Source organism: Erythrolamprus reginae, chromosome 1, assembly GCF_031021105.1.
Source record: "Erythrolamprus reginae isolate rEryReg1 chromosome 1, rEryReg1.hap1, whole genome shotgun sequence".
NCBI lineage: Eukaryota > Metazoa > Chordata > Lepidosauria > Squamata > Dipsadidae > Erythrolamprus > Erythrolamprus reginae.
In genome coordinates this window covers 10,912,497-10,926,227 of record NC_091950.1, presented here as the reverse complement: position 1 = coordinate 10,926,227, position 13,731 = coordinate 10,912,497, and the positions used below count along the sequence as shown (strand labels likewise).

General features: G+C 41.9%; 1 protein-coding gene across 1 annotated transcript in view; it reads left to right on the top strand.

Moving 5' to 3' along the window:
• MPND (MPN domain containing) overlaps positions 1 to 13,400 on the top strand; it is a 36,108-nt gene extending 22,708 nt beyond the window's left edge. The window contains exons 8-13 of the mRNA XM_070744505.1: positions 596 to 672; positions 5,363 to 5,531; positions 6,758 to 6,828; positions 9,121 to 9,210; positions 10,435 to 10,527; positions 12,730 to 13,400. Of these exons, the coding sequence (XP_070600606.1) occupies positions 596 to 672; positions 5,363 to 5,531; positions 6,758 to 6,828; positions 9,121 to 9,210; positions 10,435 to 10,527; positions 12,730 to 12,816 (587 nt within the window). The 3' untranslated portion in view covers positions 12,817 to 13,400. The remainder of the gene's footprint in view (positions 1 to 595; positions 673 to 5,362; positions 5,532 to 6,757; positions 6,829 to 9,120; positions 9,211 to 10,434; positions 10,528 to 12,729) is intronic.
• The last annotated feature ends 331 nt before the right edge of the window (positions 13,401 to 13,731 follow it).

The window sequence follows — 13,731 nt, the reverse complement described above, 5'->3', positions numbered from 1 at the left end:
GAAGATTTGTGGTGTTCAGCTCCCAGAATTCCCTTGTGGACTTCAACTCCCAGAATTCCCTTGTGGACTTCAACTCCCAGAATTCCCTTGTGGACTTCAATTCCCAGAATTCCCTTGTGGACTTCAGCTCCCAGAATTCCCTTGTGGACTTCAGCTCCCAAAATTCCCTTTTGGACTTCAACTCCCAGAATTCCCTTTTGGACTTCAACTCCCAGAATTCCCTTGTGGACTTCAACTCCCAGAATTCCCTTGTGGACTTCAACTCCCAGAATTCCCTTGTGGACTTCAACTCCTAGTATTCTCTTGTGGACTTCAACTCCCAAAATTCCCTTTTGGATTTCAACTCCCAGAATTCCCTTGTGGACTTCAACTCCCAGAATTCCTTTGTGGACTTCAACTCCCAGAATTCTCTTGTGAATTTAAAGCTCCCAGAAGTCCACAGGCCTTAAAGTTGCCAAGTTTGGAAACCCCTGCTCTATATATATCTTAATTTTGACCTTGATTGATGTATAACGTTGAAAATTAACAAAATGGTGTATGGGATCGATCCTTGTTTAACCATAACCTTGTTGTGTTCTGCTGTGTTGTGTTGCAGTGCTGACGGTGCTGCGGGCCTTTCCTTGCCGGTCGCGACTTGGAGACGGGGAATTGGCAGCCATTGTCGAAGAAGAGGTGAGGCGATAAGTGGAAACGGGAAGGGATCTCCTTGGACCCCCAGAAAGACCAGCCAGAAAGATCACTTCCGGTTTTGAGGCACTGCTAGAGCAATTCCCAGTTGTCTTTATCGCAAAGTGTAATTCGAAATAGTGTATAGGTCAGTGATGGCGAACTTTTTTTCCTTGGGTGCTGAAAGAGCCTGCATGAGCGCTATCGCGCATGCGTGAGTGGCCACACCCATAATTCAATGCCTGGGGAGGATGAAAACAGCTTCTCTCATCCCCTGGAGGCCCTCTGGAGGCTGGAAATGGCCTGTTTCCCAATTTCTGGTGGGACCAGTAGAAACATAGAAACATAGAAGACTGACGGCAGAAAAAGACCTCATGGTCCATCTAGTCTGCCCTTATACTATTTCCTGTATTTTATCTTAGGATGGATATATGTTTATCCCAGGCATGTTTACATTCAGTTACCAAACCTTCCCCTATGTCACTCACAAACATATTAAAAAGAATAGGACCCAGAACAGACCCTTGTGGCACACCGCTTGTAACCTGACTCTGCTCAGAATACTCGCCATTAACAATAACTCTCTGATGTCTATGCTTCAGCCAGCTTGAGATCCACTGAACTATCCAGGGATTAAGTCCAATCTTCACTAATTTATCTATCAGCTCTTTATGTGGAACCGTATCAAAGGCTTTGCTGAAGTCCAGGTAGGCAATATCCACGGCACCACCTTCATCCAACACCTTTGTGACATAGTCAAAGAAATCAATGAGATTAGTCTGACATGATTTGCCTTCAGTAAAGCCATGCTGATTTGGGTCCAATAAGTTATTGTTTTTAGGTGCTGATTTATCCTCTTTTTGAGTAGAGTCTCCATCATTTTAACTACAACTGATGTCAAGCTAACTGGCCTGTAGTTACCAGCTTCTTCTCTACTGCCCTTCTTGTGAATAGGCACAACACTGGCCATTCTCCAATCCTCAGGAACTTCTCCTGTTAACAAGGATTGGTTAAACAAATCAGTCAGGGGGGTAGCAATGACAGATCTGAGTTCTTTAAGAACTCTGGGGTGGATGTCATCTGGACCCATTGCCTTATTTATCTTTAATTGTTCAAGTTCTTCTAAGACATCAGCTTCTAAGATCACTGGAGCTGAATCCATACAGCTGGAAGCAATGCTATATCCCTCTATAGTATTATAGGCTATAGGCTGTCTATAGGCTCGTGTTTCGCCTTCCTCAGGCTCCAAAGGCTTCCCTGGAGCTGGAGCAGGTTAAAAACGCTCTCTGCCACCCTCCCGGAGGCTCTCTGGAAGCCCAAAACGCCCTCCCAGAGCCTCTGTGTGAGCCAAAAATCAGCTGACCGGCATAGACATGCATGTTGGAGCTGAGCTAGGACAATGGCTTGCGTGCCAGCAGATATGGCTCCGCGTGCCACCTGTGGCACCCGTGCCATAGGTTCGCCATCACTGGTATAGGTGGTCCTCAGCTTGCGACCACAATTGGGACCTGAAAATCCATCGTTAAAGCGATGTGCTTGTTCAGTAAGGCACAGCTCTTCTAAAACTATACACATTCAACCTCATTTACTGTGATGGGAAAAACAGACCCAGAGCCCAGAAGGGACAGAAAGTCCGTCGGTTCTGCATATCTGACCAATTTCTTTTTACTGGTTCTGTATACCTGACCATTTATTTATTATTTATTTATTATTTAGATTTGTATGCCGCCCCTCTCCGCGGACTCCGCGGACCATACCCATAGGAGCCCATCACTGATCTTATCCTCCAAAAAATGCAGTAATGTTGGGATTCTTTGGAGAAGGGTGGCATACAAGTCTAATTAATAATAATAATAATAATAATAATAATAATAATAATAATAACAACAACAACAACTGCAACATCATCATCATCATTATTATTATTATTATTATTATTTATTAGATTTGTATGCTGCCCCTCTCCGCAGACTCGGGACGGCAACAACAACAACTATAATAATAATAATAATAATAATAATAATAATAATAATAATGAAGAATTCTGTTCTATTCTAAGTGTGATCTTAGACCCCAGATTGCGATCATGTGAGTATGGGAACACTGGAGTGGTTGTGAGCGTGAGGACCGAATCGTACTTTTCCTTAATACCATTGTAACTTCGAATGGTTGCAAAAAATTGCAACATTTTTTCCAACGCCGTTGTCACTTTGAACCGTCACTAAATGAACCGTTGTAAGTGGAGGATTACCTGTAGTTGATTTCAAAAGTCACAGAAAGGGGGTGAACACTGCAAAAACAGTCCTCGTATTCATGCCAGACTGTTGTGTTCTTCTTTTGCGGGTCAAAATTTTATTGAACGGTGGCTGTGCTCACACAAACAGAAGTCATCCGATCAATTAAAACACAATGGGTTCAGGGTGGAAGCTTGATTGATTGTTTTGTGGCCCAGTAAATCCATCAGTCTCAGGAGTCTGGATTATTTTTTATGGGTCAAGAAAAATGGGTTCATGTATTGAGTTAAACATGTGATGTGTTTTTAAAAAAATATATATTTTATTGGGTTTTGCACATACATAACGCAATACAAACAGCATACAACAGTGTTCTGTGCATGTGTCCCATCACCCGACTAAACATACATTCCCCACCACCAATTGGGGGGTTCAATTATTTACGAGTATATATTCTGTAATTTCCTCAGCTCTGATTTGCATTTATTTACAATTCAAAGAGTGATTTGAGTTTCTTTTTGTTGCAAATTTTACTTAACATAGAATCTTTCACCTTGTCCCATCGTTCCATCAGTTTCTCCAGTTTGTTTTCATTAAAGTTGTTTAATCTTATTTCCATAATTTCAAAGTGAGTGTGATCCACCATGCACCAGTACCAATTCTGTAATGTCCATTTTTTTAGCCTCTTTCCAACCCAATACCACTACCGCTTGAGCGCTTTCCAATGCTGCAGTTTTTATTTCTTTAAAATCTCTCAGTTCTCTTTGTTTAACTAATACCGCTATTTCTTTTGTAATTATCCACTTAATGTTTAACATCTTGTTTATTTCATTCTGCACTCCCTTCCAGAATTTCTGAACTTCAGCACACTCCCAGAACATAAACATGTGATGTGGATGAACTACAGTTTAGCATAATGGGAAGGGATAATAGCAGAAAGATGAACTAGGTAGAGAATTCTTTATTGGCCAAATGTGATTGGACACACAAGGAATTTGTCTTGGTGCTTATGCTTGAAACGTGGAATCCACGTTTCAGCCGGCCAGGAAGGACGTCTCCATGACGTCAAAGCTCCGCCCCTGGAATTCCCTATTGGGATTCCCCACCTCCGTTTGAGCCTCCCGACTGACCAACAGCTCCACAGCTCTTCTGCAAAGGTGACAGCTGGGCGGCAGCACTTTTCGGCGTTCTCCCAAACCCGAACACCGAACCTGAATTTTTGCCGAACCTCTGGGTTTGGCGTTCAGGAAAACGCCGAGAAGCCCCCAGCTGTTTTGGAAGGTGACAGCCGGGTGGCGGTGCTTCTTGGTGGCTTCCCAAACCCAAATGCTGAACCCAAACTTTTGCTGAACTTTCGGGTTCGGCATTCGGGAGAACACTGAGAAGCCCCCCAGCTGTTTCGGAAGGTGACAGTCGGGCGGCGGCGCTTCTTGGCAGCCTCCCGAACGCCGGACCCAAACTTTTGCCAAAATTCTGGGTTCGGCATTCGCGGCGGCGGGTTCATAAAGCAAAAAAAGTTCATAAGAAGAGGCAAAAAAATTCCAAACCCCGAGTTTGTATCTCGAAAAGTTCGTATGACGAGGGGTTCGCATCACGAGGTACTACGGTATACAGTGGTACCTCAAGATACGAACCCCTCGTCTTACGAACAACTCAAGATACGAACCCGGGGTTCAGGAAAAATTTGCATCTTCTTATGAACTTTTTTCGTCTTACGAACGCCAAACCAGAACTTCCGGGTTTGGCGTTCGGAGGCTGCTGGGAAGCCCCCCAGCCCGGCTGTCACCTTTTAAAACAGCCACGCAGCTTCCCAGCAGCCTCCAAACGGTTCAGAAAAAATTTGCCTCTTCTTACGAACTTTTTTCGTGTTACGAACGCCAAACCCGAACTTCCGGGTTTGGCGTTCGGAGGCTGCTGGGAAGCCCCCCGGCTGTTTTAATAGGTGACAGCCGGGCGGCAGCGTTTTTTTGCGGGGGGGGGGGGGGGGTTTGGTTGCACGGATTAATTGACTTTACATTGTTTCCTATGGGAAACAATGTTTCGTCTTACGAACCTTTCGTCTTACGAACCTCCCACTGGAACCAATTAGGTTCGTAAGACGACGTATTACTGTATGGGATTTTAGTAGTAATTTTTAATTAATTAGATTTGTTGTCGTGTTGTTTATTGCATTCTGTGAGCCGCCCCGAGTCTTCAGGGAAGGGCGGCATACAAATCTAATTAATGATAATAATAATAATAATAATAGTAATAATAATAGTAATAATAATAGTAATAATAATAATAATAATAATAATAATAATAATAATAATAATAATAATAATGAAATACGAAATCTAGTATAGTGATCTCGTTTGCTGTGTTGTATTGACAATAATAATAATAATAATAATAATAATAATAATAATAATAATAGTTGTTGTTATTATTATTTTACCCAGAATCTTCTTTCTCCTTTCCAGATATGCCAAAACCTCTTCCTGCGAGGTCTGTCGCTGGTGGGCTGGTACCACAGCCACCCGTTTAGCCACCCCCTGCCCTCTTTGCAAGACATCGACATGCAGATGGATTACCAGCTGAAGCTCCAGGGAACCAGCAACAGCTTCCAGCCCTGCTTGGCGCTCATTTGCGGTAGTTCTCCCTTGCACTCCGGAAGGCCCAAAACCAGCTGGCCAGGGCGCACATGCCTGCTGGAAGTGATATAGGGCACCACCACGCATGACCTCAGACATGGCTCTGCATGCCAACACGGGCCTAGATTCTGACAATAGTCAGGCTAGTATAGAGCCAGGGTGGCGCAGCAGGTAGAGTGCAGTACTGCAGGCCACTGAAACTGACTGTAGATCTGTAGGTCAACGGTTCAAATCTCATCATCGGCTCAAGGTTGACTCAGCCTCCCATCCTTCCGAGGTGGGTAAAATTGTGGGGGCAATAGGCTGGCTCTGTTAAAAATTCGCTATTGCTAACATGTTGTAAGCCGCCTTGAGTCTAAGGAGAAGGGCGGCACAAAAATTAATTAATTAAATAAACAAACAAATAAATAAATAAATAAATAGTTGAGAACTATCTCTTGTTCTTGAGAACAAGAACAAGGGGACGCAATCTGAAGTTAGTTGGGGGAAAGCTCAGAAGCAACGTGAGAAAATATTATTTCACTAAAAGAGTAGTAGATACTTGGAACAAACTTCCAGCAGGCGTGGTCGGTAAATCCACAGGAACTGAATTTAAACATGCCTGGGATAAACATAGATCCATCCTAAGATAAAATACAGGAAATAGCATAAGGGCAGACTGGATGGACCAGGAGGTCTTTTTCTGCCGTCAATCTTACATAGAAACATAGAAGACTGACGGCAGAAAAAGACCTCCTGGTCCATCCAGTCTGCCCTTATGCTATTTCCTGTATTTTATCTTAGGATGGATCTATGTTTATCCCAGGCATGTTTAAATTCAGTTCCTGTGGATTTACCAACCACGTCTGCTGGAAGTTTGTTCCAAGCATCTACTATTCTTTCAGTCAAATAATATTTTCTCACGTTGCTTCTGATCTTTCCCCCAACTAACCTCAGATCGTGCCCCCTTGTTCTTGGGTTCACTTTCCTATTAAAAACACTTCCCTCCTGGACCTTATTTAACCCTTTCACATATTTAAATGTTTCGATCATGTCCCCCCTTCCCCTTCTGTCCTCCAGACTATACAGACGGAGTTCATGAAGTCTTTCCTGATACGTTTTATGCTTAAGACCTTTCTTTCTTTCGCCACCCATGGGACCAAGGAAGAAGGCAGGGTTTGCAATCCCCAATGGGGCTTGAAACTTCTGACTGCTCATCCAAGTATTTCTCTTTTCCCGTCCCAGGTCCTTACTACCATGGCAATCAAGGCGTGGAGTCCAAAATCTCCCCCTTCTGGGTTATGCCACCTCCGGAGGTAAGTTTGAACATCCCGGCCAACAAGAATTGTCCAGGTCATACTGGCAGCCTTGAAGGATTTTAACTGGGAGGACCAGTTAACTGGGAGAACGAGCCTCTTTCTGCTTGAAATATGCCGTATGGATGTTTAACAGATTTAGAAAGAGTAGCAGACAGTTTGGAAATTGTAGGGAAGTCTTCAAGGTCTTGGGGGGAAAAAATGAAGAACAAAAAATCTCATTTGTTCAAGATGCAATAAGACAAGGTCTCCAGTCTTAGGCAGGGGGTTGGATCCAAGGTCCTTCCCAGCCATCTGATTCTATATGGTTCTATGATTCTATGGTTTATTACCATGATTATAGAATATGATTCTGTGACTGGCTATGATTCTATGATTCTATGGTTCTAGACTGATTCTGTGATTGGCTGATTCTAAGAATCTATGACTATGATTCTAGACTGATTCTGACTCTGATTCTGTGATTGGCTATGATTCTATGAATCTGGTTCTATGACTGTGATTCTATGGGTATGATTCTATTATTCTAGACCACGATTCGATGAATCCATGATTCTAGACTCTGATTCGATGCATCCATGATTCTAGACTCTGATTCGATGAATCCATGATTCTAGACTACGATTCGATGAATCCATGATTCTAGACTCTGATTCGATGAATCCATGATTCTAGACTCTGATTCGATGAATCCATGATTCTAGACTCTGATTCGATGAATCCATGATTCTAGACTCTGATTCGATGAATCCATGATTCTAGGCTCTGATTCGATGAATCCATGATTCTAGACTCTGATTCGATGAATCCATGATTCTAGACTACGATTCGATGAATCCATGATTCTAGACTCTGATTCGATGAATCCATGATTCTAGACTCTGATTCGATGAATCCATGATTCTAGACTATGTTTCTAGAACTCTAGGATTCTATGACTATGATTCTGTGATTCTATGGGTATGATTCTTTGAATCTATGATTCTAGACTATGATGCTATGATTCCAGAATATGATTCTATGATTATGATTCTGTGATTCTATGGCTATGATTCTATGAATCTATGATTCTATGAATATGATTCCAGAACGCTATGATTCTGTGATTCTATGGCTATGATTCTATGAATCTATTATTCTAGACATTATCCTATGACAATGATTCTATGGCTCTGAAACTACGATTCTATGACTATGATTCTAGATCTCTATGATTCTAATGGCTGATTCCGTGATTCTAAGGCCATGGTTCTAGACTATGATCTATTTTGTGGCCTTGTATGATCAGCACTTCTGCTAGAGTTCATGTCAAAGAAAGACCGGGATGCCAGACTTTGCTTAAGGACTGTGGCAAAATGGTCATAAAATAGGGTGTGACTCATTGAACAAGCAGAAATAAGTGAAGTTCTGGTCCTCGCTGTGGTCTTAAGTCAAGGGCTCCCTGTAAGAGTGTGAGGATTCCTGGACATTTTCTATTGTGGAATTGCAATGCTGTATGTATGCCTCTCAGATTCACCATGTGTGTGAGTTGGGAAACCATAGACATCTATTGAATTAATTAATTAATTAATTAAATTTTAATTTAATTAAAATTAAAGCATTTAATTAAATTAAAATTTAATTTAATTAAAGCAGACAAGGGTTGTGCACAAGCAGTGCTCAAATCTTCTTCCGGATAATTTTCATTGTATGCACATGTCCAAAAAAACCAGTGAAGTTTTAATAAAGAAGACAAGGATTAAAAATTTCATTCCTTCCTTCCTCCCTCTCTCCTTCTTACATTTCTTTCTTCCTTCCTTCCTTCCTCCCTCCCTGTTTCTTTCTTTCTTCCTTCCTTCCTTCCTTTCTTCCTTCCACCATTCCTTCCTTCCTTCCTACATTTCTTTCTTTCTTTTGTTCCTTCCTTCCTTTCTTCCTTCCACCCTTCCTTCCTTCCTACATTTCTTCCTTCCTTCCTTCCTTCCTTCCTTCCTTCTTTCTTTCCTTCCTTCCTTCCTCCCTCCCTCTTTCTTTCTTTCTTTCTTCCTTTCTTCTTTCCACCCTTCCTTCCTTCCTACATTTCTTTCTTTCTTTTGTTCCTTTCTTTCTTTCTTTCTTTCTTCCTTTTTTCCTTGCACCCTTCCTTCCTTCCTACATTTCTTTCTTTTTCTCTTTCTTTCTTTTTCTCTTTTCTTTCTTTTTCTTTCTCTTTCTTTTCTCTCTCTCTCTCTCTCTATTTTTCTTTCTTTCCCTTTTCTTCCTTTCCTTTCCTCTCCTCCCCTTCTCACTCCCTTTTTTGTTTTCTTCCTGCAGCAAAGACCTTATGACTATGGCATCCCCATGGAGGTTGAAGTCACCTACATCCAGGATGGATTTTTAACGAACGACATTCTCCACGAAATGGTATCCTTTCTCTCCGTTCTCTTACACGGGGTCATTAATGGCACCATGACCCAACCACCGCACTATCCTGATGTTAAAAAAAGCTTATGAGTTGCTTCAAGAAGAGCGGCATAGAAGTCTAATTCATAAATTATGGGGTCACGGAAGTGAAATTTACAGGTGTGGTGGCATCTCTCAAGAAAACCGCCAGTCACCGTGGATTTACAAGTCTAATAAATACTACTACTACTACTACTAATATTTAACTCATCTTTCAACCTTGCCCCCTTGCCCAAAATTCGATCACATAACCACAGAGGTGTTGGTGTTGGCTGTCCAAATTTCAGAACCAAGTCCTAATATTATTATTATTATTATTATTATTATTATTATTATTATTATTATTAATTTATTATTATTATTATTATTATTATTATTATTATTAATTAGATTTGTATGCCGCCCCTCTCCGTAGACTCGGGGCGGCTCACAGCATACAATAAAATAATTCATAACAAATTTAATAAATTTTAAAAAACATTTTAAAAGCCCCATTATTAAACCATTCACACAGACATACCATATATAAATTGTATAGTCCCGGGGGAGGGGGGGAATGCCTCAATTCCCCCATGCCTGACGGCAGAGGTGAGTTTTAAGGAGTTTATGGAAGGCAAGGAGGGTGGGGGCAATTCTAACAGAGTTGGCCTTCTCCGGGTCCTGTCGACTAAACAATGTCGTCTGGTGGGACCCAGGGGAAGAGCCTTCTCTGTGGTGGCCCCGACCCTCTGGAACCAGCTCCCCCCAGAAATTAGAACTGCCCCCACCATCCTTGTCTTTCGTAAACTTCTTAAAACCCACCTCTGCCACCAGGCATGCGGGGAACTGAGACATCTCCCCCGGGCCTATACAGTTTATGCATGGTATGTTTACGTGTGTATGTTTTCTTTTTAATAAGGGGTTTTTAGTGACTTTTAATTGTTAGATTTGCTATATATTGTGTTATTATTGTTGTGAGCCGCCCCGAGTCTAGAGGGGGGGCGGCATACAAATCTAATAAATAAATAAATGTGCGCACACATTCCCATTTTTGGTGCTGCTTGGCGAACCGGTAGGTAAATTACAGAACCCTGCCTCTGGTCGTAACTCTGAACAGTCGTAACTTGAGGATTATCTGGAACTCACCTAACAAGGGCAGGTCATTGTGTCTTTCCTTCCATTGATCGCTTTCTAACCTGCTTTCAGATGCTTCTGGTGGAGTTTTACAAAGGAGCACCTGACATGGTGAAGTTCCAGGATACATGGAACCAGGAGCAAACCTACCTGGATAAACTCAAGGTAAGGAACACCTGGATAAAGATTACCTGCGGGACCGCCTTCTGTCGTAGGAGTCCCAGCGGCCGGGCAGGTTCCACAGTCGGCCTTCTCTACGTCCCATCAGCTAGACAATGTCGCTTGGTGGCGCTTAGGGGAAGAGCCTTTTCTGTGGTGGCCCCAGTCATCTGGAATCAGTTCCACCCGGAGATTCACCACTGCCCCCACCCTCCCTGCCTTCCGCAAGACTCTAAAGACTCATTTATGCTGCCAGGCTTGGGGCCATTGGACCTTCGCCCCAGGCCAACAAATGATTGTATAGTTGTTGTATGAACGGGTGTGATTGGTTTTAATATAACCAGGGATTTTAGTCTATCTCAGGGCTAGGCGAAGTTGGCTCTTCTATGACATGTGGACTTCAACTCCCAGAATTCCTGAGCTAGCAAGATTGGCTCAGGAATTCTGGAAGTTGAAGTCCACAAGTCATAGAAGAGCCAACTCTGCCTATCCTTGGTCTATCTAATTTTAATTATTTGGATTTATTGTACTTATTGTACAACTGGATTTATTGTTACTTATTGTAACCTACTGTCTCTTTTATATGTTGTAAGCTGAGTCCTCGGAGATATATAAATCCAATAAATAAACAAACAAATAAATAATTTCCGGCATCTGCGGAAAATAAATTTGATAAATAACAACAACAGAGTTGGAAGGGACCCTAGAGGTCTTATAGTCCAACCCCCTGCTTAGGCAGGAAACCCTACACCACTTCACACAGGTGGTTGTCCAACATCTTCTTTAAAATTTCCAGTGTTGGAGCATTCACAATTTCTGAAAACACTGGAAGTTTTTAAGAAGATGTTGGACAACCATTTGTCTGAAGTAGTGTAGGGCAGTGATGACGAACCTTTTTCGGCAATGCCCTCCCCCGGCACAAGCGCACAACCCCCCCCCCCAGCCCACCACGCCCGCACAGCTTCCCCCATTCACACGCACAAGCCTCACTAAAACCTCCGGTCATCCGGTAGGCCCATTGAGTCGTTTTTCGCCATCTCCAGGGTTCAGGTGGCTTTTCTGAAGCTGGGGATGGCGAAACAAGGCCCAACAGGACAACCAGAAGTTTCTACGTTGGCTCGCTGGGCCGTTTTTCGCTGTCCTCGGGGTTCAGGAGGCTTTGCTGAAGCCTGGAGAGATTGAAAACAGCTGAAAATAAGGTCAAAAATAATCTGGACAGTGTGCACATGGGCACTGGAGCGGACATAAGGTGTTTTGTATGCCCTCGGATATGGCTCCATAGGTTTGCCATCACAGGTATAGGGTTTCCTGACTGAGCGTGGGGTTCGACTAGAACATCCCCAGGATCCATTCTGTTGCTCTGTTCTGTTCTGTTCTACTGTAATTCCATTCCATTCCATAATTCTATTCTGATTTTCTATTCTATTATTTTATTTAATTCCATTCTATTCCTTATTCTATTCCATTCCATTCCATTTTATATTCTATTCTATTCCATTCCTTATTCTATCCTCTATTCTATTCCTGTTCCATTTTCTATTCTATTCCTTATTCTATTCTATTCCTGTTCTATTCCATTCTCTATTCTATTCTATTCTATTCCTTATTCTATCCCATTTATTCTATTCTATTCCCATTCCATTCTCTATTCTATTCTATTCCATTCCTTATTCTATTCTCTATTCTATTCTATTCCATTCCATTTTATATTTTATACTATTCCATTCCTTATTCTATCCTCTATTCTATTCCTGTTCCATTTTCTATTCTATTCTATTCTATTCCATTCCTTATTCTATTCTATTCTTATTCCATTCCATTTTCTATTCTATTCTATTCCATTATTCTATTCTATTCCTATTTATTCCATTCTTTATTCTATTCTATTCCTATTCTATTCCATTCTCTATTCTATTCTATTCTATTCCATTCCATTTTATATTTTATTCTATTCCATTCCTTATTCTCTCCTCTATTCTATTCCTGTTCCATTTTCTATTCTATTCCATTCTTTATTCTATTCTATTCCATTATTTTATTCTATTCTATTCCTATTCTATCCCATTTATTTTATTCTATTCCCATTCCATTCCTTTTCATTCTATTCTTTATTCTATTCTAGTCCTAATTTTATTCTGTTCTTCAGTCCAATATTCTATTATTTCTATTTCTATTCTAAACAAACTCTACCTTCTGTCTTTTCTTCAGGGCTCCTTAGCGTCCAGGACTCCCAAGGATCAAGCTTTCGGACATATCTTGGAACAAGTCTATGCTGCCCTCCAACACAGCAGCTGACGAAACAGCCCTTTGAAGGGGACCCAGGACTCAGGCAGAGGTCACAAACCGGGATCCAGGCAGGAATTTGAACCCAGAACTGCAAGCCCTGATGTGCATCGGAGAAGGGAAATGTACGGGGTCAAAGTGGATCCTTTTTAATGTTTCAAACCATCTGTTTTTGGCTCAGCCTTTGGCTGGGGAAGAGACAAAGTACCCCCAGATTTCTTAACAAGTAGGCCAGTGCACCCATTTTACAGATAGGCAAGTAATCTGGAGGGGCGTCCAGAGATTTAGTTTGCCAATAGCATCATTAGGAACTTGCATTTTCTACAATGTAAGCAGAGATTTACGGGTAGCTCGCCTTACCAGCTTTGTCTGGAAATGTTGCGGTGGGCAGGAAAATAGGTGTGATGTATTTTGAGCAAATGGGCCAATAGTTACCCTATGGCAGGATGGATGAACTGATAAATAAATAAATAATAATAACAATAATAATCTGAAATAGGACAGGCTGGAGAAGCAAAAGAAAAGGCTACCAAGATCTTCTTAGAACAGGCCACAAAAGAAAATTAAAAACATGTTTAGAATCCCATTCTTAAGAGGGGGGGAAAAATATTGGTACCCAAGTTTGTCATCCGGCTTGAATGAAGGAAGAGGGCGGGGCTAATTATTATTCTAATTTAACTCAGCCTCTAACCAATCAGGCTGAAGTATCACCCATGTTGGACTCTCCTTGCAGTGCATCGGAGAAGCAGTGATGCTGGGTTACAGCAGTGTTTCCCAACCTTGGCATCTTGAAGAGATCTGGACTCCAACTCCCAGAATTCCCCAGCCAGCATTTGCTGCCTGGGGAATTCTGGGAGTTGAAGTCCAGATTTCTTCAAGTTGCCAAGGTTGGGAAACACTGGGTTAGAGAATTATTTCCCCCACCTC